We start from the raw sequence: 26,625 nt of genomic DNA, 5'->3' as shown, positions 1-26,625 counted from the left end.
AACTGCTGAACAGGATGCTCACTCAGAAAGAGCTTGCTACGTTGTCTCCATCATGTAACTCACCTTTTTCTTGGCACGAGGTTTTATATCAGAATTTTCTCATGGTATCTGACTAGAATAGGATATAAGCCTCTATACTAAAATTTATACCAAAAAATAAGTACCAAAACATTGAATTTACCTAGAAAATCTCTCTAATCAGAGGAAAAATACACAGATAAAATAATCAAAGAACCTCTTGAGTTTGTTAGTTTTCTGCTTCCAAACAGATGACTAAAATATGCCTGCGAACTGGAATTCATTTCAGCTGCACTGTTGAGGACAAACCTAAGGGATTCACGGATTTCAAGACTAGAAAAAAACTTCTATGATTACCAATCAAATTCCTTTAACATTATGAGACAAAGTCTTTTACTCAATAGTTTCTGCGCCTAGTACAATAATTTGAGTTGTAGGTATGATGATTCAAATAAATCTTCAACTACATCACAGGATTATTTTCTTACTGAAAAAGTATTTGTTTAGATACCTGTGTTGCCTGTACAGCAAACAGATCGTTTTCAAAATACACTGAAAACGTAAAATATGTGTGTAATGTTACTTCAGATACTGAGCGGAACCAGCCTTCACTAAATGGTCACTAAGGGAGGTTGCATACTGCCAAAAAATCAGTCTTACAGAAATCAATTATCTGTTCAGTTGGAAGCAATATACCACTTTGAAATACCAGACTAGATCTAGAATACAACAGGAGCAATTTTTTCCTGACTCGTTACTAAGGACGCAGTAAAATGGATGCTTTAAAACAGAACAGTGACACAAACATGGCCAATAAATTATGTGCCAGTAGTAATGCAATTACAGTAGAAAATGATTTTATCTATAAAGTGTACAGCATAACAAACAACATTATTTTAAGCTTTATTTGACTTCACAGACTTAAAGATGCTGAAATAGGGTATTTACTTGTCTGTCTGACAGCTCTCCAGTCTCTCTGCTGAACTGATGCTTTCCACTGGATTAATATAGAGCAGCAATCAGGATTACCCGTAGGTTGCAAACCCCACAAAAATGGAAATTTACCATTTTAAATCTTTAAAGAGGAAGGCAAGGAAATTATGGCAACTATACTTATTTGATTTCACTGAGGTTCTAATACACAGAAACAAGAATTGGAATATTTCTTCATTCGACAGGAGAGGTCCACCGACAGGAAAAGCACCAAGCATTACATTATTTCTCACCCATGAGATACATAATCCCTTTCTTATTGCCTTATGTTGCTTATTTTTTTTCCTTATTGACAACAGTATATCCAAAATACTGGTTTAAGGATTCAATACACAGAGATTCTCTATACTGTTTCTATTCCTGACCAACCATTCACCCATTCATCAGAACAGTATCTTCATCAAACATATCAATGGGTACTTCTACCCTAGATTTACTGAAGACTGAAAAAAAACCCCAGAATCCATATTTAGGAACTTTTTCTGAGACACATATGATGGAGAGGTAATTTTTAGGATGCAAAACAATCCTATTTTGAATGCCTTCACACAGTGCAGCAGTTATCTGAGATCCCACTCCCTGCAGACAGGTTTGAAAACGAAAGCTCAAAGGAAAAAGACAAGAAAAAATAGCAAGAAGGAAAAGAATCTATAATTCCCTGAAAGCAACACAGACAAAATAATTCTATACATTTCTTCACCTCTGTTATGCAACTTTACAAGCGGGGAGAACAATCTGCAGCATGAAAAAATCAATGCCCTATGATCAGGATGGTAAAACTAAATCAAATTCAGAATCTACATAGATTTCATACTAATTGCCTTCAAACAATGTTGCATCAAAGATTTATTAATAAATCTCTCTGCTGCACATTTCTTTAACTTACTTTCACACCTTTTGAAACAATGACAGCAGTTTCAAAAATAATTTTTTAATAACGCCAACATTGTAGAAAATTACATTCTATCCTTCAATAAAGACTGGATTACTTGATACTGGGTGAACAGTGAATCCCTTTGATGAGGGAGATAGCAGTACACTGCAGCATGTGAGTTTGGGAAGGAATTCTTCCTATAAAGCATCACAAATACTTTAGCTTTTTTTTTTTTTTAAGTTGAAAAATTAAACAGAATTATTCTTTTTAGAAGATAATAATACTAGCACCAAAGACAGTACAACAAACTACAGTTTTGAAGAAAAAGTTTAGATTTGGACCTTACCCCAGTACGAGCCGACCCTATAACAAGACACCAAGGAGTTTCGCAAAGTATGTTGTTCTTCCTTTTCAGGGACATTATGTCCAGCTTTGACACGATATCCATTTTTGAACAAGTCCCCATGAGATTTTTTACGCCTTCTAGTAATTTTATAAGTTTCTGTATGTGTGCCCCCAGAAGGGTTGTGGTAAACTAAAATCTTGCTGGGAATCATGACTATGTATCTTCAGCTTCAGGAGCACTGCACGTAAGTAATCGTGGTCCAGTCTTCAGTCACGGCACTCACTAATAGTGAAGATAGTCATATATTTACCCTTCTTTTTGCTAATTCAGTCTCAAAATGGAGAGAGAGCTCAGAGTTCTTTCTTTAATGGAACTTCTCTTTGAGAGCAGATTTGTTTAACTGGACACAGGATAAAGTTCACCTTAACATGCTGTTATCAAAAGATAATTCAGCATAATCTAGTCCATTTCTGTTAGCACGAAACAAACAGAATGAATTCAAACACAAAACTCAGCTCGACAGAACAGACTAAGAGTATCACAAACTGGATGGACAAAACAAATCACAGAAGCAAGCAGGCAGTGCAGATGCTCCTCTGATCCGTGATGTATTAGAGCTTAAAAGCCATCTTCTATCCGGATATTACCACATAAGCTTCTTTCGGATACACCAAAGAACCACACCCATTGATTCAAAACTGACAAACATGATGCTGTTCACTTAGAATGAACTCTCATAAAGAATATAGTTCTTATAATTCATGCACATAAAGAGAATTATTTACTGTGTGCTAGTTTCGTTTGCAACTTCACATATCTGTCTTCTAGTTAAAGCAGTATGCAGAAGGCAGAGGTCATATAATCAGCCAACTCTTTCAGGATTTATTCCAGATGAAATTTAAAAAAAAAACCAAAACAGCAAATAAACACAACAACCCTTCAGCCAATCCCAGTTAATGACAGCTATCTTACTGAAGGAAGGAAAAGAATGAACACCAAAACAATTAAGCCATCTAGCAAGAGCACGAAGAATAGAGTGATTAGCTCTCTCAAGCAGATTCACTCTGTGAATATTCATAAAACTGGATTTCTGTTCAGTCAACTACCATCTCATTCAGTTGGATAAAGCTCTTTAAATTAAAATGTAAATTGCATATATTACCTTCCATGACAGATGATATGTTTTCTTAATGAACTTTCTTGCTTTAAGGATAACATACACACTTCATCTTGAAAAGCTAAAAGCTATCTTCATAGCTATCTTCATTTCGAGGAATAGGCATATCATTCTTTTTTTTTTTTTTTTGGCCCCAAAGGAGCCACAAAGATATATAAGCCAAAAATATACCAATGCCATCTGCCAAAGCAGATGCAAAAATAGACTGCCCCATGCGCTTATATGAAATGTACAGGATTTCAAAGCATTTTGAAAATGTTATTAAAGGGTGACAATGCCAAATATAGAAAAGGGGAGAGTAGTACACACAAATTTTAAATGTAAGTAATATGCAGAGAGTGAATCAGAGGCAAAGTACTTCTGTGACACCTTTACATAGTAACCTTTAAAACTGTGCTCTTACAAACAACCTGGTCAAGCTCCCACTGGTCAAAATATTCAAGTTCCACTGAGTCTAGTGGCAATGGTTTTTGACACATTCTGCATGCATGTTGATACGTATAAATAATATATCTGTGTATCTCTGAGCTCTTGAATCATTCCTCTCAAACTGAAAGATTTGAACAGGGTAGTACTTATCTGTGTCACTAAACACATCTTGTACAGCTCAAACTGAAAGAACATCCTACTTACTTTTTACCATATAAGGCATACTATTTTCCTTTCCTTTCGTATCTCCTCTTGAGTAGTATTTTAATCTTGTTATTATCCAATTTTAAACCTATCATTAGTGTACTTTGTACTTAGTACAGCAAATGTTTGGGTTTAGAATCCATTTACCTTGCAAGCGTGGAACATCTCTAAAGAAAAACAGGACCCAAGTAATAAATAACAAGAGCCAAGCTGTTTAGTTTACATAACCTATTATTTTGGTTTTAGTAATTTGACAGTATTTCTTTAACTCCCTCAGCTCCCTGGTATAGTCAGATTTTCATCAATTTTCTCCATTTTCTGTCAGGGCACTGCTTAATTGTTGCATACATCAAAATCTGAAAACATACATTAAATGACAAAAACTGAGAATAAATCTAAAATAAACCTGTTCCACAAATTTTAAAAAAAATAAATATAAATTTCAGCAGCAGCAGGATGATAGTATATTGTGATGAGAAGTACTCTTCCACATCAGACAGAGCCACACAAAGCTGTTGGTATTACTCTCTTGTGCAGATGTTTCTGCTTTCCAATGGAATATTTTTTAGCATTTAGTTCTACAACCTGATTACTCAAAACAGCTTTCTGTTTTCAGTGACATTCCAGTTCTCAACCATCTATAATATCTATCTACTACTTGGTCAAATTTTTCATATTAGAAGTAAAATTAGATTACAGAAAATTGTTCTCTACATGTTGATTTTTTTTCAGTTTCAAGAAAACTACCTTTTAGATATTCCATCACCTAGCTCAGATGAGCATCTGAGTGAAATTCTGGAGTCCAATTAAGTTGATGAAGATGGTGCCATCAGGAAAATAGCACTGTTTCCTACCCCTGTGAAGGACAGAGTCCATGGCCTGCTGGTCTGAGGTAGAATTAAAATTCCTAAACCCTGGGTTGTCAGGAATACCTGATGTCTGCAGTCTGCTCTGAAGTATTTATTCCAAACAAATCAACATATATTGTAGTACAGAGCTCTAGTATGACTTTTAAAAACTTATTGTTCTTTCAATGCTCCTTACAAGTGAAGTTTTCCATATTTTCAACAGAAACATATCCTTGAAGCATATCACTCTATGACTCTCCCTGAACTTGCCATAAAAATGCACGTATATACTTATGGAAGTATTGCTATAATTAAATGACAACTTGCTTCCAAAGTCCTTCCAAATGTGACACTATTAAACTCAAATATGCAGGAGAAGAAAGCAAGACTTCTCAGCAGCTAAGCTCTGCTTTACCTTTGGCTATGCAGGGACTAGTTACTTGGTGAATCATCTTGCAAAAGACTAAGGAAAGATCAGATCTTTGCCACAGAAAACCAATGTATTGGGTAGAAGAGGGTATCGAATTATTGTCCTTTAAAATACAGGTTAGACATGGATGACTGATTTGCTGTTCTTTTGTAGGATACTATGTGCTTGCAGTTGTGCTCAAAAGCACAACCTGTAAAAAAACCACAAAACAAAAGGAAACCTGCCAAGGAGAAACCTGCTGAAGAGAAAAATAACTTTTTTATATCCTGTGACTAATATCTCCTTGAAAATTAATTTTTAATTTACTTTACAATAAGTGAACACAGAATGTTCCACATGCTATCTTTCCTGTCTTTCAAATTGCTCCTTCTGAAACTACAGCGTAAACCCATCGCTGTACACAAAATGGCCCATAAAATTTTAATTGGTCCTATTTCGAAAATTATAAAAGCATTATTCATAGAAAAAAATAACCCACTGTGTCTGAATATAAAAACTATAGAGGTTGGCTACTGTATCAACTACTTTTTAGTACAGCTTTTTAGCATTGTCTATAGGTTATGACAAAAACAGAGCAATGTTCATCCTGCAAAGAATTTACCATTCATTAATCTCACTAAATTATTTAGAAGGTAAATTTATGATCCAAACTTGAGTTCCTGAGAAATTGCATGTAGTAGCATTATGTACTTTTTTATCGCCCGGTCTCAAAGTCTTACAATATTAAACCATCTTCAGAAAGCCTGGCACTAGCAAAAACAGTCACTATATATGTAAACATTAACTTCCCTGCTTTACAGCACTTCAGGCAATGACTATGTCATATTCCATAAACCAAGCAGAGATATACCAGTAACAAGAGAATAGCAGATCTTTACATAAAACCAGAGTGTATTAACTTGTAAGCATCACATATTACAAAGGAAGTATTATTTTTTAATCTTACAGTTGTGTAATCCTTTCCAGATACTGAAGTCCAATTCACATTGGATGCATAACATGCCTTTTTTAATTCTATGATTTGGGGAGAAAAAATTAATTGTACACTTTACTGGTGATGCTACTAAAACCAAAATGACACTTCAAATGAGAGGTTACACCTCAGCAAGCTAACGTTACAGAGACGCGGCGTGGAAGGTTGGAAAGTTGGGATTTATTTTTTAAGTGACCATTACAACTCAGTATAAAGTAGTTTCCCTTCCTGAAAAATGACAAGTTAGCATCTTATGTAATTTTCCCTGGCATTCACCAGGAACAAATTGCACTAAAATCAGGAATATGCTATTCTGAGAGGCTGTAACCATAGGGCAGAACAAATGATAGGAACAAAGGCAAAGGAAGGACAAAGGCCAGATCTAAAGCCTGACTCATGCTGCAGGACGTTGGTTTAAAAAAAGATTTGCAATGCTGCCCATCTTTGCTCCTGTGAGTCACAAGGCACAGGCCATAACTGCCAAAGAAACAATGAGCATACCATGAAATAAGACTTGAAAAGGAGTCAAGTATTTCAGTCCTAATCAACTGGTATGATATAATGCATCCTATTAATTGAGCCTTCTTTAGCCTTTGAGCTGCACAAAGAAAATAGTTAAAGAATAGATATGGGCAAATGCATACAGATAAGTTAATTATGAGAAACCGGTTATGAAAATGATACACCAAAAAATTCTGTGTGATTATGTTCCAGGTGCAAAAAACCAGTAATTCCATTCTCTGACCACATGGATGCCAAACTTTAAAATATACTTATGTCTGTTCTAGAGAACTGATGTCCTTTAACTCAGTGTAGAGAGCGATCGCTTGCACGTGGTGCAATATACACATATAAATGTAAATTTATATTTAAATTTATATTGTAATAACAATAAACAGAGTACTTCGATTGTCAGATTAAGAATTTAGGCATAAAATTTCATAGAAATCAAAGATTCTGGTGTTTTAACTGCTTTTAGAAACATAACTGTTGCATAGGTCTCCCTACACCAGGTATCAGCATCTCTTATTTCACCTCAGTGCAGTACTAAACCATAGTCTTCACCTCCTCAGTAGCATATCATGTTTAAAGACAAGGTCTGAGTGTCAATTCAGCACTGAGTCAAGAATAAATCCAGTACAGAAAGTAGCATTTACAATTCCTCTCTTCAAAGTCATGTCAGACAGAAAATCTGCCTGTGATTTGCCTACTGAGAAGAAAATTCTCAGAGTTTCAAGCACACACAAATGCTGGCCCTAACAGGCCAATGTTAGCCAATCAGTAAGAAAAGAAAATTTCTATGCACTGAGTAGATTAGAACCAGTGACTAGTAAAGTAGGTGCTTGATATTTTCCTAGAAGATGCTGTTCCTCCAAATCAGTGTATCATTTGCTATTTTCTACTGAATGAAACATGTTTCTTATAGGATCTGCCCCACATGCAATTATATTTCTAATTTCATCTAATTTTCTCTAGATGAATTTCCAAGGTGCAAGCATGTGAGCATGAAGGAATTGGGATGAAACTGTCTTGGTTTGTTTTTATTTTCTAGATGTCTCTGCTTTTACAGGGCCGGTATCTACACTTCGCCCGCAACAGGAAGGAAAGAGAAACACAGAAAAATCCAAACTGGGCGTTAATATGGAATTTAATAGATAATAAAAGCTGGAATCACACCGTTTTCTTTACAAAGTATCCCATCTAATTTGAATTTATACTTGTAATATTTTACATTTAGAGAATCAGATATTCATTGACTGACAAACCATCATGATATATGTTGCCTGCCAACTAATCACTGCAAAAATAACTTTTTCTTAAGATAAGCATTGTCCCAACCACTTATCTTGCCATTAAGAAATACTTCATTAACTATGCTTAATAAGTATGTACATTTCAAATAATGAAATTACATAAATATATATAAATTATATATCTACAGTACAAATTTTAATACTAATAAAAAGTATCCAAAATTATTTTATAACATACTTAATCACTTAGGTTCATAATTAAAAACTGAACTTCTAAATAATATCATCTCTATTATCTACAGCAGCCTTAACACAACAGAACATTGGTAAGAGCCCCTATAGTATTTAAGAGTTTCAGTATCAGCTATGGAAAATGAGTATTGAATATGAAAGAGTTGCAAAGGTTAAATTTTGAAAAAACACTGCATATGAACATTGTGAAAGGTATTCAAATCGTATGAGATTTTATATTTATCCCACTGGGATTATTTCTTCTGCTGTCATAATGCTGAGGGATCATTACATCCTTGAACTTCACTGGCTCACTTGAATCAACTTCAGAGAAAAGCATCCCAGGTCAGAATTAAGTGAGCAAACTGATAAAATGTGAAAATAATACTCACTCCACTATCAGCACATAGTGTCAGTGCCGTGTTTGTCTACTAATATTGCATCTAGCTCACAGCAAAAAAAGAGCTTTCTGCTAGGCTATGGAGGTATGCAAGTCTAGCATCAACTGAAAATCACTCTACATTTTCAAGCAAATAACACTTTGAATGACCCAGGGGCCATAGTGTGGATGAATGATATTGGCATTAAGTGCTGGATGCACAGTGGTCAGAAAGGAACCAGTGTACCTCTGTAGTGCAGCATACATAAAACTCCTTCAGTTCTGAAGGAAAATGTTCCACACAGTAAGGAGTTGATCAAAGAAAAACATAATCAGCAATTAGGAAGACAATAAAGCTGATATATAATTTATACTGAGAAGTAGAGTAACTTGGTGATAATGGAGAACTAATGACTGGAGAGTTTTCAGTACCTCAGAAATACAGCAGATTGCTTATCCCCCCTTATAAGGGACTACAAAAATTTCTTTTTGATCATGAAGATGATAGTCTCTGGAGACCCTGACTTGCATGCAAACCCTCTGCAAACTGAACTACAAACTTAAGATACTACACAGCTGATTCTTTTCAGCTAAATATCCACAGTGATACTACGGTGATACTACAATGCTATTGTTTTGAATAAAAAGAGCAGTCCTTGCAGGATAACACTTAGCAAAAGTTAAGTGTACTTAAGTGCATGTATTAAGTGCTGCATATTAGATCTGCCCATGTACATCATAGTTCCATCTGCCTTACTTTAGAAAAGCTGATTTAAAAAGAAGGCAAAATCACTTCTCTATAAATCACCTATAACTACAAGAAAATGACTTTAGAAAAAAAGTTTTATATACTAGAATTTTTACTTATGTAGAAGCCCACATTTTTTTTAAGTTTTAACATTATTTTTAAATTAAAAGATGTATTATTCTGTCTTCTTACCTGCCATCTGTTATACTTTTACTAGCAACAAACAAAAGAGCTGATAAAGTCAAATAGGCTGCTTTTCCAATATTTCAGCTTTTGACTCGAAGTTGCAGCAAGAGAGATATCATAAGGAAACCTCCTTCTGGCAAATGCCTGAGCAGTTTTGAAGACAAGTTAAGCTTATACAGTAGAAACCTAAACTACTAAGAAAATTTAAACTCTTTGGCTTCATATCCCTTTACACATATCAAAGCAGACAAGATTACTAAATAGATTTAGAGCAAAATGTTTTATAACTATATACATTACTATATACAATTTACAAACATAATGTACTGCCTTCAAAAATAATAAAAAACTGAATGAAAAAAAAAAGCACTCCAAAGCTTAGTAGCACCATCTTTAACACTGCTCCACATTAAAAAGTTCCCTGAACAGAAGAAACAGGGAAAAGAAGTAGAAAGTTCCCAAAGCATACACTTATAAAGAACAAGTAAATCTTGCCCTCTGAGCATCATTAGCTTTATTGGCAGCCCTTCTGGTGATCCATCAGGTGAGCCACTGCAGTGCAAGAGGTTATGGAGGAGTCAATAACTTCAGAGACATGTCCTTCCATTTATGGACTGCATTTTCTCCACTACATTTCTATTTTTATTTAGAATTAGAGATAGTTTGATACAAAACACTGCTGAAGGTGATAACGAGTTTAATGAATGCTAAATGTCTGGGGGTCAGCAGTGAATCAAGTAAAAGCCCTGCATAATGTAAGAATGTAAATACAGAAGTACTATAGAATGTTAAACATTAAAAAAATTGATGTGAAACAAGTGGCAAAATGTGACAAACTGTGAAGGATACTGTTCTCTTGACTTAAGTCAATATTGTATGAAACTCTGCCAGGTGGTATAAATATCCTGCAGTTCAAAACCTCAGAAAAAGCCTTAAACAGAACACTTTTCTCTATATCCCAAATTTTCTTTCACTATTTGCTATCTGACTTTGTATGGCAAGATAATGCAGTTTCAAAGATAGAACAGTGAATCAAGGAAGAGATTATTAGCCATCCAACCATTAGTTCTGAAATGCCACATGAGCAGGAAGGTCAGAATTCTGCTCATATTGACACCTGAAGCTCTAAGCACAAGAAGTCATCTACCTAATCCCAGTGGGGTTTTGACCTATCAGATGATGGTCAAGCAGTGCATCTAAATAACCATATTAATGAAATTTCCCCTTCTAAGTTTGGAATTATAGTAAGAGTGAAAATCAATTCTCTCCACTTTTCTTAGAGAGATATATATAAAGTGGAGTGAAAGAATTGCCAAAAGATTACTGGAAGGATATGAATTATCTGGTTTATATAAACCTCCAGTCTCAGTTAAGTACATAAGTTCAACCACAGCTCTCTGATATTCGGAAAGAACAGCCACTATAAGAACTTTCTCAAGTGTCATATGGAATTCTTAACTTCTAATCTTTCTAGTGAAAGTTCATCTATCTTTGCATCAGTTTATACCAATTCCAGTCTCAACAGGATTTGCTTATGATTAATTCAATCTTGCAAAAAGGTCAGGAGGAACACAGATAGGCAGCTCGGGTTTTTTTAATTACTTAAACTGCATAATGCATCTTTTCTTAATTCCACATAAACCAAGATTCATGCACCACAGAGCACACCAATCGGTGCTGAATTAATGAGAACTACGTGGCCATCTCAGTATATTTAGTCCAGGGCTTAGAAGATAAAATAGTTCCTTTGAGCAGTGTTACAGCAATTAGAAGTATAAAATGAGCTAAAGATCAAACATGGTAACCTGAAATCATAAAACTCATGTTAAAAATACTAGAATATAAACTGTCATGTTCTAGGTATATGGACTTTTAGTTTGGGTGTTGTGCAGATATCAATTACATTACTTATAAAGTTGCTTGTAAACAACAAGCACTGAAAATTCAAAGTTGAGAAGATTGCAACAACCTTACTCAGATTCAATGTATTTTAAAAAAACAGTCAAATGTCAGTGAAAGAGGATATTGGGAGGAAAAACTGCTGGATAATGCACAAATAATAGATTGAATGCCTACATGGAACTGCAGAAGTTAACATACTACCTGGGGAACCAAGAAATGAAATCTTATTTTCAACTGGTCTTTCTTTCAGTGGTCAAGATAAAGACATATTTATATATATACTTTAGAAAAACCTCTTACGCCATTAGCTTTTCCATTGAACGTCATGTGTGAATGGTAAAGCTACAAATACTGATGTAATTTACTCAGCATTGCCATGGGTTGACAAGCAGGGGTTGGGATCATGTGTAAAGCAGGATGGCAACAAGCTATGTGCATTTTGTTATAGGTAACATTTTTTTTGTAGGTAACTATAAACTTAAGACTGGATTTATTTTTTCAAAAAGAGATACATTCTTGTTTAGTCAGATTTCGGATGAAAGAGATCAAATTAGTCCATCCAGCCTGGATGGACTAGAAAGCACTTTCATTTAAAGCAATATAACTGCTGTCAGCTATGATATTAACTTGCAATAGCACCTCAAAATTCAGAGACTATGACTAATCTTGGGCTAAGCCTGCCACACATGAAAAATCTAAGTACCCTCTACCTATTGCCCCTCCCCATCAGAGTAGAACAGAAAACAGAATGTTTTTGGGGTGATTTTTCTGTGCAGTGTTAAGTACCACTCACAGACAGTGATAGACTAGGAACAGAAGATGATTTAAATTATCCATTTTACTTTGAATTCACAGTTGTAGGGAAGCAAGCACACAGTTTCTATGAATGCATAGATGACAGACACTAATGACACTTGAAGCCAGTGTTGCCCTTGTGTTTCTCCTCTGCTTATGTCTTTTGTGTAACTTGACTTCTCATCAGTGGAGGAGAGAGAAGGAGAAGCATATTGTCACAAATGAATGCAAAAATATCCATAATAATTTGTCAGAAATGTTGACAAATACATATTTGCCACAATTTGCTATTAATATTGTAGAAACTCAAAAGTTTTTTGTGAAGTATCATTTTAACTAGTACCCTAGTCAAAACATACATGCTTTGTGAAAACTGAACTGATTAAGGTGCCTAGAAGAAAGCAAAAATGTTGTCTTCAGTGCAATGCAAATGTGATACAGTCCATTCAATGACAGATTATTGAGTAATCACCAAGGACATTGAGTCTGCAGAACTATTTTCAATAAATTCATTCTGATACCTGTTTGAAGGTATTTGTAGTGTAGAAAGAAATGTTACCCCACAGAAAATTAGTGCATATGCACTAATTCTAAGAAATTTTAGAGAATTTAGCTTCCATTATATATAAAATAATTTATTACGTAAGTAAAATGACAGAAAATACTTCAAAGCTGTATAAAATACCCTAGTTTTGTATGAAATATGGCAGAATTTGAACGTGCATTCAAAGATTCCACCAATAGATGGCAGAAATGCACAATACTTAAACCAACAAAATCATTGCAAATGATTGCAAATTTAAGGTGCAAAGAAAGGGACCTTTAAGACGTGCAGATGCACCAAAATACAGTAAATGACTGCAAAGTTGTTAAGTGCAAAAGTGGTATCCCTACAATTCAGCTATCAGAGGAATTCTTTGTGTCAGTATAACTGCAGTCCATTAAAATATCTAAGTTTTTCAAACGGGATAAAGTGTTCTACAGATTCAAATATGGTTTCAGGCTGAGCTATTCTGTAGAGGCTACTGCAAGAAAGTCTAAAGGGTATTGAAACAAAAGCTGGTTTCATGTCACTGATCTTTAACTAAAGCCTCACCTTGAAGCACACTTGCTGGAAGGGCAGGCGGTTTCACATCATCACCTTAACTATCTTAGTAAGACACACCAATTTTTCTCCAAAGCCATCCATCTCCATAGAGGGAAACCAATTTCATTTTCTGACTCACCAAAATAGCTGAATTTCTATCACAGTTGTTGGAAACAGTCTTTTCAGATTAAGAATTGATACTGAAACCACAAGTCTCATCCAAAATTGAAATGTCTGTAACAGGACCTTGACAGGATTTGAGCAAGCAGTGGAAAAAGGATCCCCTTCCATAACCGTGCTATCACCACATGAAGAGATTTGTTCTCTATGCTTTGCATGTGTCTACATTTACATCTGCTGTCTTCTTTTCCTCACTATCTATCTCAAATTGTTTTCTGAAAAAACAGCACAGCATCAGCAGCAACCTAGACTAAAAGGGATGTAAGGGAAGAAGGATGAAGAAAAAAATCTTCAATATAATAGAATTTACTAGGAATCAGTTTCTATTGCTTGAAATTTTGTTCAGTAGAACAGATGACGTATATAGTCAGGAAAAGGAAATGGATTGTTTAATACATCGTTTCTACCTTTAATTTCTGAGATAGTATCAAATTCATATATTAGATTCTATTTAAATCACTGTAGTTCTAGTAGGCTGATTGTTCCTCATTCACATGTCCTTGTAAATGTGAAGCTAAGACCATATTTTTCATGTTTAATCTTCCTCTAACAATACCATCCTGTCAAGGCAATTTATTCCAATACAGTCAGTTCGTAAGATCAATATTTTCTTTTTTATAAGCATATAAGTACATGATGAAAGGTATTTCAGTTACTTGAAGTGCCTCTGCTATCACAAAAGACAGAATAACAGTTTTAACTGGTGTGTAGAGTGTTGGTAAATCATTACTAAATAAAATTGGAAGATGTTCACTTGTTGCAGGGCTCTCCAACTTGTCAGACTGCAAGCTATCCAAAGAAAAAAAGATCTGAATCTGAAAATTAGCTAGGATACTCATATCATGATGACTTTGTATTAAAAAAAATAGATTTACCATGGTATTATTTCTCCTGTTGCAAATTTTTTTCTGTCCAATAACCTTTCTAGCATACCTACACTTAAACTAGAAAGACAGACTCAACAATGCACTGAAATAATTTGGTTAAAATTCACTGTCAAAATAGCTCAAGAGCCAGAAGTTCCATCCCTTCTATTATCATTCTTCCCTTGGGAAGATTCTCTCCGCTACACAGAATCCTGCATTTGAAGTGGAGAACTGTCCTATCACCACAGAAAGTTTCTTGTACAGAGTTGTGCAAGCAATATTTATGATTTTATAAAGCAGGATTTTAGTTTATGAGCAAGTATCTGCACAAATGCTATTGTTTGCAAAACAGTGTTGGAAAAATGTCATGGGGATCCAGATGTAAATGAACGTCAGAAAAAATACTGATGTTTGTATCTGCACAGTTTTTAAGACAGAGAATAAGAAATTTTTATACAGCATGATTTATTAAAAATTTCTTCCCTATCTCTACTTCTCCCATTTTTTCAATAATATGCAGATCTTTCCATATGCCAGATGTATTCTTTTCATGTGCTTCCTTTTCTTATGCTATTCTGTGCTAGCAAAAGAAGATACTTTAGGAATTCTTTCTGAAGGATTTATCAAATAAAAAAATTTTATATTTTGCAGGTTTAAAGTGCTGCTTTGCCTTCAGCTTTACTTTAGACAATACCATTCCTAGAAGTCTTTTAATGGAAAAGCATACTCTGATCTGTCTTTCAATACTGAATGTTGTTGGCATACTGGAATCTAGGTGAACGATTAGATTTCAAATAACAGCTTTTATGAATATGATTGCAAATTTCATTCATATACAGCATTTCAAGATACAAAAATACATATTATGAACAACTGAATGCAAAATAGTGGGAGGGAAAGTGGAAGGCTTCACATACTAAGAGTGACATAACAGCTGAATGGTAGCATTTCTGAACCAGCATGAGAAGAGAAAAAAACCACTGGCTTTCCACTATAGTACATTACAGATGATACATTCAGATCACATTTCCTCTGCTATGCTTTGCATCTTTCTATAAGCATTTAGTGCTCTGAAGACAAAGTTTATTTTTTATTTAGGATGGTTTGTTTTCTTTTTTAAATCTGCCTAAACTGTGTGTCTGTACTGTCACTCATCAGTTAGCTAAACCAGGACAGTTCTCATGAAATTGGGAGCCACATTGGTGACTTTGATTCTGTCTACTGCTTCAATGAACTCATCACAGCTGACTGACACGAATCAGTAATGAAACAAACTGGAAAGACCCTAATCCACAATACCTTCCAGATGTTGTATTGTGTTTGGGCTCCTATATTATTTTGAAATTTAAAGCATACAAAGGAAACCTGCTAAATCAGTAATACATTTTAAAATGTACAAATAATTACTGGGATACAGCAAAGTCCAAACCTGTTAAATGATTTTCACATTGTCTAACATTAAGGACTTCTTATTTACTTGCCTTGCTAAAAGGCAAACCTACCTGCAAATCCTACTTACACACAGAGACAAGTGGTGCAGAAACCATAACTTGTTCTGAGTCACCCTCTACACAAGAATGTCTCTCTCTGAATTACAAAAGATATATAAAAGGAAAAGGCAAAGTAGGCATCTAACCTGAAACTGTAAATCATATGGTCTAAACATTCTCCCTTCCCCTCTAGTCACACATTCAATCCTACCACTGTATTACCTACAAGCATGTCCCAAGTATTTGAGTTCCACAGACAGCAAATTTTGCCATCTCTTTAAAAGGTGTAAAGGAATACACAGTCTTTATAATACACTTCAGTGTATTTTCTTAAAACTTCTTTCATCACACCTTCTCAAAATAATATAACTTGCTGATCTAAATTAAAGCTACATTAGGAACCCAAATAATTCAGATTTTTGAATTAGTGAATTATTTTACTAAGGATGATTTCTCTAAAGTGAAAACCCCCTTGGAAGCAGATGCAAAGCTAAAATATGGTAAATAAGTCACTCCTAAGCTGACTACATTAAAAAAGCCTAATTTTTTTTCCTAAGTGGATGATAAATGTCTCAGGAGGATTCCATGAGAAAACAGGTGAAGTGGGACTATAGACAAGAAATCAAAAAAAGTGATATTGGTGTAATTAAGAGATTTGGAAATCCTTTCAACCCTATGAATAAATAAAAGCAAAATGCTTAACTCTTCCTGCAAAATGACATAAATCTTGTAAAAAATATCCAGCAGAAACTGCTAAATGTGCAAACTCACTCATTATCCCTGTCAGTACTGTTAGTTAGATTGCTGTGTCACCATGAGTCAGTCAATTATGCAGTCACTTTCATAAAGGGTATTCATCCCAAATAATTATCTCTTGGCTTCATTTCCCAGAGTTTGTGGTCTTGCTATTTTCTCATTTCATATTCCTTTTCAATGGATGCTGTGATTCTATTTATTCTCTTAGGCAGCCTTCATCTCCAAGGATTTCAATATCAAAGTTTTAGGAAACTGATACATCACATTCAAGTGTGAAACTTCATCCCTTTAATTCACATAATGCAAAGAATCTGAGATTAAATTATAGCTACTGAAATCAGCAATTTTCTTTTAGACATAGGCGTGGTTTTTATTTCCATACTTCCTTTTTAAATCTTATTTCCTATTCTAATATGGAACTGTATGACATTTTCTCTTTCCAAAAGCCTTACTTAGTTTCTCATACACGACAGAAGTATGTGATAAAGAAAGTAATCATATGAGAATGTATGGTGGTATTTTCTGGCTGTTTTACTGCTTTCTTCTCTGGCATACTAATAACCACTGATACATATAATATGACCTTTATCGTGGTATACATTTATTAATCTTTTTTCGTAAAACAGTAATTCTTCAATAATTTTTGTATCTTTAAGTTTAAAATATTGTAAGACTATTTAAGACTCTCTGTTTTACTTTCCTTTGCATGTGAAACATTTAAAACAACCACTCTTCAGTTTTCAGGGACAATGAGTGCCTGTATTTCTGCAGAAATTAACTGTCAAACTGTGACGTTTCATACATTGTCTAAAAGCACTGCATTCACGGAATATGCCATTTTTAGGAAGTTTTCTCTGAATAAAAAATTCCAAATTTTGACCTTCATTTTACCTAATGAGAGAGCACATGCAATTTGTACAAGAAACTTCAATATGTCACATTCTGGATGTTCTTTAATTGATTTGTCCTCTGTTTCATTTTGTATTCCCTTTTACATGTGGCATACTTTTTCTAATGCATTCCTAGCAGTCCAATACAAATGTCAAGTGGCTAAACATATCTCCCAAATCTGTTGCTCCAGTGGATTTAAAATTCAGCCACATTGGCTCAAAAAAACGCAATGAAAACTTGTTGATTTCATTGTTGACAATGACTCATGGTAATCCAGTTCAGTGAATGAATGGTAAGGATCACCTGCTCAGGTTGCAAGCTGAGACAACCACATCAAATTCACTGTTTTATAAAACAGACTCATGTTACACAGTAATTCTAAGTTGGAGTTCTAGACCACTTAGAGTAGGAGATTATATTAATGAATTGAGAACAAAATGGACAAGTGCTTTTTCTGACAAAACCCACCTTTCCATACAACTAGCACATTCACTGCAAAAACAACTTTGTCATACTATTCTTCTGTTTACACAATGACATAAAATGAAAAAATTCTCCGTCAAAATGTGCAAAGTTTCAGTAATTTTATAACAGCTATTAAAAGGAAAAATTATTTTACTTACCAAGCCAACTTCTGTTTAAATATACTGACACAAACACTGGAGGGACCGTGAAGAAATCTACCACTGAGTTAACTTCTAGCCAAAACCATAGCTTGTCATTGGCTGCTATAAACTGGAGGGGGGAAAAAAAAAAAGGAGGAGAGATGAAAGAATCAGATTATGCTCACGCTGACTGCATGCATGTGAAATATTTTCTGTTCTAAAATTCTAAACTCAAAAGTTAGTGTAGTAGTTGATGTTTTAAGTCAGTCCAGACAAAACATGTCTCACTAGAAAAAAGTTTGTATTGTGTATTGCTTGATTGCTTAATACATTGGTATTAAAATGAAAAATCTAACTGAAGAGATAGATCATATATGTGATCAGTTGTAATATCTACGCTAAAAATATTTTTTCCACATTTATTAACAATGTATCAGTATTATTAGAGAAGTATAGGCAAATATAAAATATTTTGAAGTATATCACCTTTCCTCTAGCACACCAAATGTACTGGTAGTAGTTTCATCATGCATTTGCTGCTCACAAGTGTCCAAATACATAACAGTTTACAAAGAGTCCTATTATCATCTGTCCAGAGGAGATCACCAGGATGACTCCTACAAGGCATAGTTCAGGACTGCACCAGCACTGCAGTCCTTTGAACTGTGCCATAAACGTGGTCATTCCTGTCTCCTGACTATGAAATCAGCCTAAGAAAAGTGGTAAACTTAGATGCCAAGGACATCATAGATAAAACTTGCCTCTGTGCTTAAGGTCAAACTATTATTCCCACTTGAATATTAATTAAAACATAGAAATATGAAATTTAAATATACAAATAAATATAAAATTTTAGTGCATCATGAAGACATTTACAGGAGCAGTTTTACTCATTTAAGTGTTAAAACTTTGACTAACACATTTAAAAACAGTGTTTGTACTTTTTGAGCTAAAGAGAATAGTCATTGTGTTTCTTTCAAAGCAAATACAGACAATCTCTATTTAATTCACTTTATTTCCTTGCCTTAGAAATACTTCAAAACTTTGACAGAATAAGTTTATGGAGCATACCAACTTTGCTGGAATGCCAGATTAAATATTTGAAAAGGAGACTGTACTGATGTCAAAAATGTTGAAATCATATTTAAAAATAAGACCAAAAACATGAGCAGCATTTGCTTCAGAGAATACTCAAAATGGAAAATAAATTGATATTTTGCTAGTCTGTATTACTCAATATCAATGTTCCAGCATGAAAACAGAACAAAAATATCCAGTTTCAGCAGAAGATTTCTATTCCTTTTTGTTAAATTTAGAAGTAGTCAGAATATTTGAAAGTAAAAGCTTTTTAAGATGTCAGATCAATATTTTCATAACTTACAATATATGTTCTAATCATAATTTTTTCTTTCCATAGGGCACAAGCTTGAGGCTTTCAAACAAATTAAAGTCAATGAAAACGAAGTCTGTTGACTGTAAAGGTCACTTATACTTTTCTGTGTAAGTACTGCAACATTTATTCATTAGGTAATTAGCAACTAGTAAAAGCCTATTTCATTACAGAAGCAATCCTACCATGCTTGAAGAGATGCTATCTTTTAAAAGCACTAGCATAATTCTGTCCCTTTCAAAGAAGGATTACTGCCACACTTTCCTTTTCTCTGCCAGACCCTATTGCTTGATAATATGCTAACTCAGGCAGTTTGGACTTAGTCTTCATCAGAAGTTTAAAGGTTTCACTTCTGAGCTCTCACATAGTTGGACACTAGCCAACAAAGATTTTAAAATGGATATATGTGTGTTTGAACACAAATATCTTCTATAACTGAAGATATGGCAATATTTATGTGATTTTGAGTTGCAACATAATTTCGAGGAGAACAGATGGAAAAGGATGAGATTCTAAAATATTTCTTCAAAATCTTTAATTTGCCAGTGAATCCTCACAGGAGATATTTATCAGAGAAAAAAACCCTAAGCCACTAAAATACCTAAACATATGAGATGCTTATTGCATAAGTAGCAAATTCATTATTGATCCAATTCTTGTGTCCACACAACCAAGTGTTACCTTTTCCTCAGAAACTACTGTTTAGTTCATTGAGACTTCTTGGAGATCTGAAGGTACACCTGTGTTAGCATTTTAACTTAGATAAGGAATACCAATCTGAAGTGAATCCTTATCATTCCCACTTACCATAGCCTCAGTTTGCATCACAAAACAGTTTTGGATAACACAACAATTTATTTTGCTTGAAACTAAAACTGAAAAAATGAGTTCTGGCAGTTCATCTCACTCACTGTAACTGCTAAAGTGCATTCAGTCCACAGGACCAGGGTGCAGTCTACAGAGCTGTCTCTTTCTTTCAAAAAGCATACAGTGCAGACGTGAAAGTATTAGCATCAGCTCTCAGTATCTCCCCTCTTATTGTGCTTTACTTCTTGATAATGTAACTTAAGTTACTGCTTTGAGTAAGAGTGGACAATATGTAATTTTAATTCTTTTGGTAGGAAGATACAACCTTATTACCAGCACAAAATTTACAAAGGATTTGGATACTTCTAAAAAAGGATTCTTGGAGGTTCACAACTACCATGCATTGAATCCATTATGTTGAAAAGTTAACCTACATTGCAGGCCTTATGGATGTCTACTAAAGCCCCACTTTTAAGAATTAGGGGCTATTACACCTTATGCTTTTAAAATATAGCTTAGAATGCATACATAGTAGTGTAAATACTGAAGGAATTTATCTATAGCTAAAGGATAAACACTGCACCTAGACTAGGTGATGAAATAACCTAGGTTTGCAATATAATTCCTTACTGTATCTTCAGAAAAAGTTGGTTAAATTGGTTAGAAGTAAAATAGAAGGAACTCAACTATCATTGCGACAAAGGGGTTCCTATGATTCAGGAACAAAATGGACAAAGAAAGATGAGGAGGTAATATTTGTATTAAATTTAAAAACCAATGTAGCAGGTTTTCCGTTCACATGATGTTTTCCTTGTAGTTCCATTAGGTTTGAGGCCTTTTTTCGCTAATTTTCCAATTAAGAAGCAAAGATGGTTTTCAAAGTGTATTAAAAAAAACCCCAAACCCACAACCAAACGAAAAAAAGCCAAACTGACAGCTTGAATTGCAAGCATTACTAGCCCAAAGTTTATTAAATGCCTACCTGTTTCAGATGTACCAACTTTTAGATCCTGCAACAGCATTACTGGATTTGCAGAAAGTGATGAGTATGGCCTAAGGTTCTGTGTTTCAGCATATTGCCTAGTATTTATAGCTTCTGCAAAGCACTCATTAGCAGTCTGGGAAAGTGGATGTGTATAAAACTGAATACAGCAGGCGTTGTCTCAACCTTTGACTGTCAAAGACATATCTAACAGCAGAGGAACAGGTCAACTCTTCACTGGTTTTGCTGAAGTAGTTATCACACCACTGAGAACAATGAAACTAGATTCGATGTCACTGACCAGCACTGAACTGTTACAGTTTTCACTTTCTATCACATGAGAACAGCCTGGGACAGCTTCACTTACAAACTATTGGTCTCCTTGGTGATCTTAGATTCTTCTTATTACCTAAATGTTCCAAATAAAATGCTTTGATCCTGCATTTTAGAAATTAGCTTAATTCTGTCCAGCCATTGCAGAGTCAGGCTGCATTCAAAGACTCTCCCTGCCTCATGCTGCCAAAGACACACACACTACTTACACGCAAGCCGAAGTAGAGTAGGAAGAACACATTGAAAGCCATGTCGATCTGTAATGTGAAATCTTTGTAGAAATTCTGGCAGGATTCTATTGGGCTATTTGAAACAAAAAGAAATCAGAATAAATTGTCAGTATATGAGTTTCTATTCTGCTGAGAATTTTATGCATTTCATTAAAGACCTTGATTCAGAAATAATTTTTCTGTTTTCCAGTCGTTTACAAGATAGAAGCAAGCATTTCAAAGGAATTATTTCATTCATTCAGTTAGTCATTCATACAGTGTTTATATTCACCTATTCAGGTAATATCTGAGAGTTAACATGCAGATACCCTTAGGAAAGGACAAGCAGGAGTATACCTCAGGATTCCTTAACCCCACATTAACCCTTAAAGAACTGACTTCTTTCTAAAGGAGACACACCTATGATACTTTAGGAAAAACCCTAACAAGCACACAGCTACTGTGAAACATTACATGCTTTTAATTAATGTCATAATATAAAACCTTTAACAAAAAGTAGTTGCTTAGGAATACATTACCCATTAGCAACCTGGGGTACTTAGTCTTGTAGAATCCCTTGTTTATAAGAAGTTGGTTGGGTTTTTTTTTCTTTTTCTCACTTCTTTTTTTTTTTTTTTTGTATGGCTGTTTAATGTACTTTATGTACAGTACTATGAACTGAGTAGAAAAGCAGCATAGCCCATTGGTGAAATTAAATAACAAAATAAATTGAAGAATTTGAAGCAGTACTCTAAGGGTTAATTTCTGCATGCAGGTTATTTAAAATACCCTTCTGTGTGTCAAGCAGCCATTGCAAATTATAGCTTATTATATTATGCTTTATTTAACAGTGGGACAGATCCAAAGCTTACTCTATACCAACTGGTACTTTATAGATATACTTTTATCTAAGGAAGGCAATAACTTCCACAAGTATCATTAGTGATTTATTTGTGAAGTTTCTAAAATAGGTTGTTGAAGCCACAGTCCAATACTGTAGTCACAGACCAACGTGAAAATCATGTCCCAATATATGCTGATGTATATGCTATATATACATAATGTCCCATCATATATATACTGTATATACATAATGTCCCATCATATATACATACATATACACACATATATTGCAAATGATCATGTGTTCATCACAACTGGAATAAAACAGGACATTAGAACGCAGATCATTTGATCATTTGGAGCCCTAGAAAATATCCTTTTAGAAAAGCAGAAATTTGTTGGCTTTCCAGGTCAAATAAATCACTGAATGTGAATCTAATACCAGTTAGTATAGCAGTAGCTCTGCAAATATAATGCTAGACTGCTCAACAAGCAAGATTCTATGCATTATGAATGTCAGTTACCTAATTAAAGGCATAAAGGATATTGTCTGGACTACCAGGTCATTACACATGCAGCCAAATTTTCCATTCCTTGTATACATTACAGGTCAAACAAGTTAAGTACAGCATGCCCTCTCCTGTCTTTAGATGCATGAATGTATACAGTAAAATTCTCCTTGATGTACAGTAGCTTTATATTTTAAGAAGCTTCAGTGCTATAAGAAATTTTATTAAAATTGTTTTTCAAAGGCTATTTGCAAAAACATCGAACTTATGAGATATTTTTGTTACACTTCAAATAAAACTGATTTACACAAGCAGGCAAAAGGCAATAGAAGCCAAATGTCAACATATGGCACAGCAGACAGTACCTCATACTTTACAAATATAGCTTTAGCTACAAAAACAGTGGATGTAATCTGAGAACCCAAATGGATCATTTTCTTTATGGCATTATTGAGAGCAAAGGATTTTGTCAAAATAAGGTAGATTACACCCTGAGTCACTATGCACCCTACCAAAAGAAATCACAGGAAGTACTGTGGAAGCAGAATCAACAGCCCTGCACCAACACAGAGGTTTGGACTCCTAATTCCCGGTTAGGTTCCTGCAAAAGCTGCAAAAATTCACTGGAGCTACTGGAACTGCAGGGACTTATAACTAGGATAGAGAGCTCTTCTTTTCCACAGTTATTTGGTACTTTTCACAATTGTCAGCTAAGGTCAGCTAAGGTTGCAGCTAACAGCTGTACTCTTGTGTCACTGCCCTTTACAAAACCCTACAAGACCTGACAAATTAGCTAATGCATAATACATTTTCATCTTGTTTGCAAAACACTTAGCACAGTAGACCACAATTCTCATTTGGGACTCTTGTTTACCTAAAACCAGAACTGCTATTTCTGCTATTCATACCCTTAAATCTTCCCTCATTTCAGAGATCAAGACTGTCTCAATTTTTAAGTTATCCATTTCAAAGACAAACACAACATCCTTTCCTTTTTACTTTAAATGATGACTTTGTCAGAAAGGCATGCCACTGAAGAAATTATTCTTCAGTTTAGGTATTTTTTTGTTTTCATCAGTAGTTCACATTTGAGCTGAGATAAAAATATGGCCACTGATGTTTGTCATTGCACCATTCAGTCTGCTGCAGATAGGAAGCCAATTTGAAACTCATCTTTACACCAAGTTTCCCAAAACCAGAAGTCCTATAGTTGTTAGAGTTCCAGACAGTAGTCTACTGGGCTCACTAAGACTAATAATATATTCTATTTTTTATATTAAAATCCCATAGCATGTCCTATGGGATTAGACCCCTTTAGGGCAGCAGAGGTTTCAGCTTTAAGAAGGCAAAAGACTTTTAGAAATGTTTTTATTCTTCTTCCATGTAAGCATGGTTTCACACATTTATACTATAAAAAAACAGGAGAAACTACAACAAAATCAGTGAAATAGCACACTACCAATGACAGGAAAGATTTAATATAACTGGATAAAAATTATAGTAATGATGTAACTCTAAATGCAATGGGCTTCTCCCCCTGAAAAAGTGGCAGGATCAATAGTCCAACAACTATTGGACAGCAGGTGAATGAGGCAGCTAGGGATGGCAGCCCACCAGACCTGTTTTTCTGAACAGAGAAGGACTGGTGGGTGATGTGATGGCTGGAGGCCGTCTTGGGCAAAGCAATCACAAAAGATAGTTTCTGATTCTTGGAGAAGTCAGGAGGGGAGTCAGCAGAACTGCTACCTTGGACTCCTAGAAGGCAGATTTTGATCTGTTTAGGAAACTGATTGAAAGAGTTGCTCAGTAGGCAGTTCTGAAGGGCAAAGGAAAGCTAGAAACACTTTCAGAAGGAATTTTAAAGGTGCAGAAGCAGGCCATTCCCATGTGCTGAGAGACAAACCAGCAGGGAAGATCTGCCTGGTTGAACAGAGAACTTTGGCTTTAACTCAGGAATAAGAGTGTATCACCTTTGGAAGAAGGGACAGATAACTCAGGAGGGCTTCAAGGATGTTGTGAGGTTATGCAGAGAGAAAAATGGAAGGGCCAAAGCCCAGCTAGAACTTAATCTAGCTACTGGTGGAGAAGACAATAAAAATGTTTCTAGAAATATATTAACAACAAAAGGAGGGCTAAAGAGAATCTTCATCTCTTATTGGATGTGGAGGAACCATAGTGAAAAAGGATGAGGAGAAGGCTGAGGTACTGAATACCTGCTTTGCATCAGTCTTTAATAGCAAGACCAGTTGCTCTCTGGGCACCCAGCCTTTTGAGCTGGAAGACTGGGATGGGGAGCAGAATGAAGCCCCCATAATCCAAGGGGAAATGGTCAGCAAACTACTACACCATTTAGACACAATTCTATGGGGCCACAGAGAATCCAGCCAAAGGTACCGACAGAACTGTCAGAAGTGCTCACCAAGCCACTCTCCATCATTTACGAGCAATCTGGGTTAACTGGAGAGGTCCCAGATGACTGGAAGTTAGAAAATGTGACATCCATCTGGAAAGAAAAGTCAGAAGGAGGATTTGGGGAACTACAGGCCTGTCAGCCTGACTTCAGTATCAGGGAAGGTCATGGAGCAGATCATCTTGAGTGCCACCACACTGCACATGCAGGACACCAGGGGATCCAGTCCAGCCAGCTCGGGTTTATGAAAGGCAGGTCCTGTTTGACCAACCTGATCTCCTTCTACGACAAGGAGGATGAGGGAAAGGTTGTGGATGCTGTCTACCTGGACTTTATTAAAGCCTTTAACTTCATTTCCCACAGCATTCTTATGGAGAAACTGGCTGCTCGTGGCTTGGATTAGTGAGGGAAAACAAGGGCTGGAAGGTAGTGTCCAAAGTGTGTGTAAATCTGGCTGCTGTCCGGTCACTAGTGGTGCTCCCTCTGTACCAGTGTACCACTGATGAGGCCACACCTTGAGTGCTGTGTCCAGTTCTCGGCCCTTCACTTCAAGAAAGACACTGAGGTACTGGAATGTGTCCAGAGAGGGGCAACAAAGCTGTTGAAAGGTCTGGAGCACAAATCCTGTAAGGAGTGGGTGAGGGAGCTGTGTGTGTTCAGCCTGGAGGAAAGGAGGCTCAGGAGGGACCTTATCACTCTCTACAACTCCCTGAAGGGAGGTTGTTGCAAGGTGGGGATCAGCCTCTTCTATCAACTATAAGCGACAGGACAAGAGGAAATGGTTTCATGTTGTGCCAGGAGAGGTTTAGATTTGATATTAGGAAAAAAAATTTCACTGAAAGGTTGTCAAGCATTGGAACAGGCTGTCGAGGAAAGTGGCTGAGTCACCATCCCTGGAGGTCTTTAGAAGATGTGGGGATGTGGCACTCAGGGACATGGTTTAGTGGAGGACTTAAAGGTCATTTCTAACACAAATGATA

The 26,625-nt window shown here is 35.4% G+C and overlaps 1 protein-coding gene across 19 annotated transcripts in view; it reads right to left on the bottom strand.

Moving 5' to 3' along the window:
- Positions 1 to 26,625, bottom strand: part of KCNMA1 (potassium calcium-activated channel subfamily M alpha 1) — a 458,566-nt gene that overhangs the window by 166,815 nt on the left and 265,126 nt on the right. For all 19 annotated transcript variants that reach the window (XM_018068974.2, XM_018068976.2, XM_018068980.2 and 16 more), the window contains 2 exons: positions 21,884 to 21,977; positions 18,181 to 18,292 (listed from right to left, as the gene is read on the bottom strand). In XM_018068974.2, the coding sequence (XP_017924463.2) occupies positions 18,181 to 18,292; positions 21,884 to 21,977 (206 nt within the window). The remainder of the gene's footprint in view (positions 1 to 18,180; positions 18,293 to 21,883; positions 21,978 to 26,625) is intronic.

The sequence above is a fragment of the Manacus vitellinus genome, unplaced genomic scaffold, assembly GCF_001715985.3.
Source record: "Manacus vitellinus isolate BGI_N305 unplaced genomic scaffold, ASM171598v3 scaffold_15_pilon, whole genome shotgun sequence".
NCBI classification, from domain to species: Eukaryota; Metazoa; Chordata; class Aves; order Passeriformes; family Pipridae; genus Manacus; species Manacus vitellinus.
Note: the sequence above shows the minus strand (reverse complement) of the source record. Positions and strands in the feature narration are given on the sequence as shown.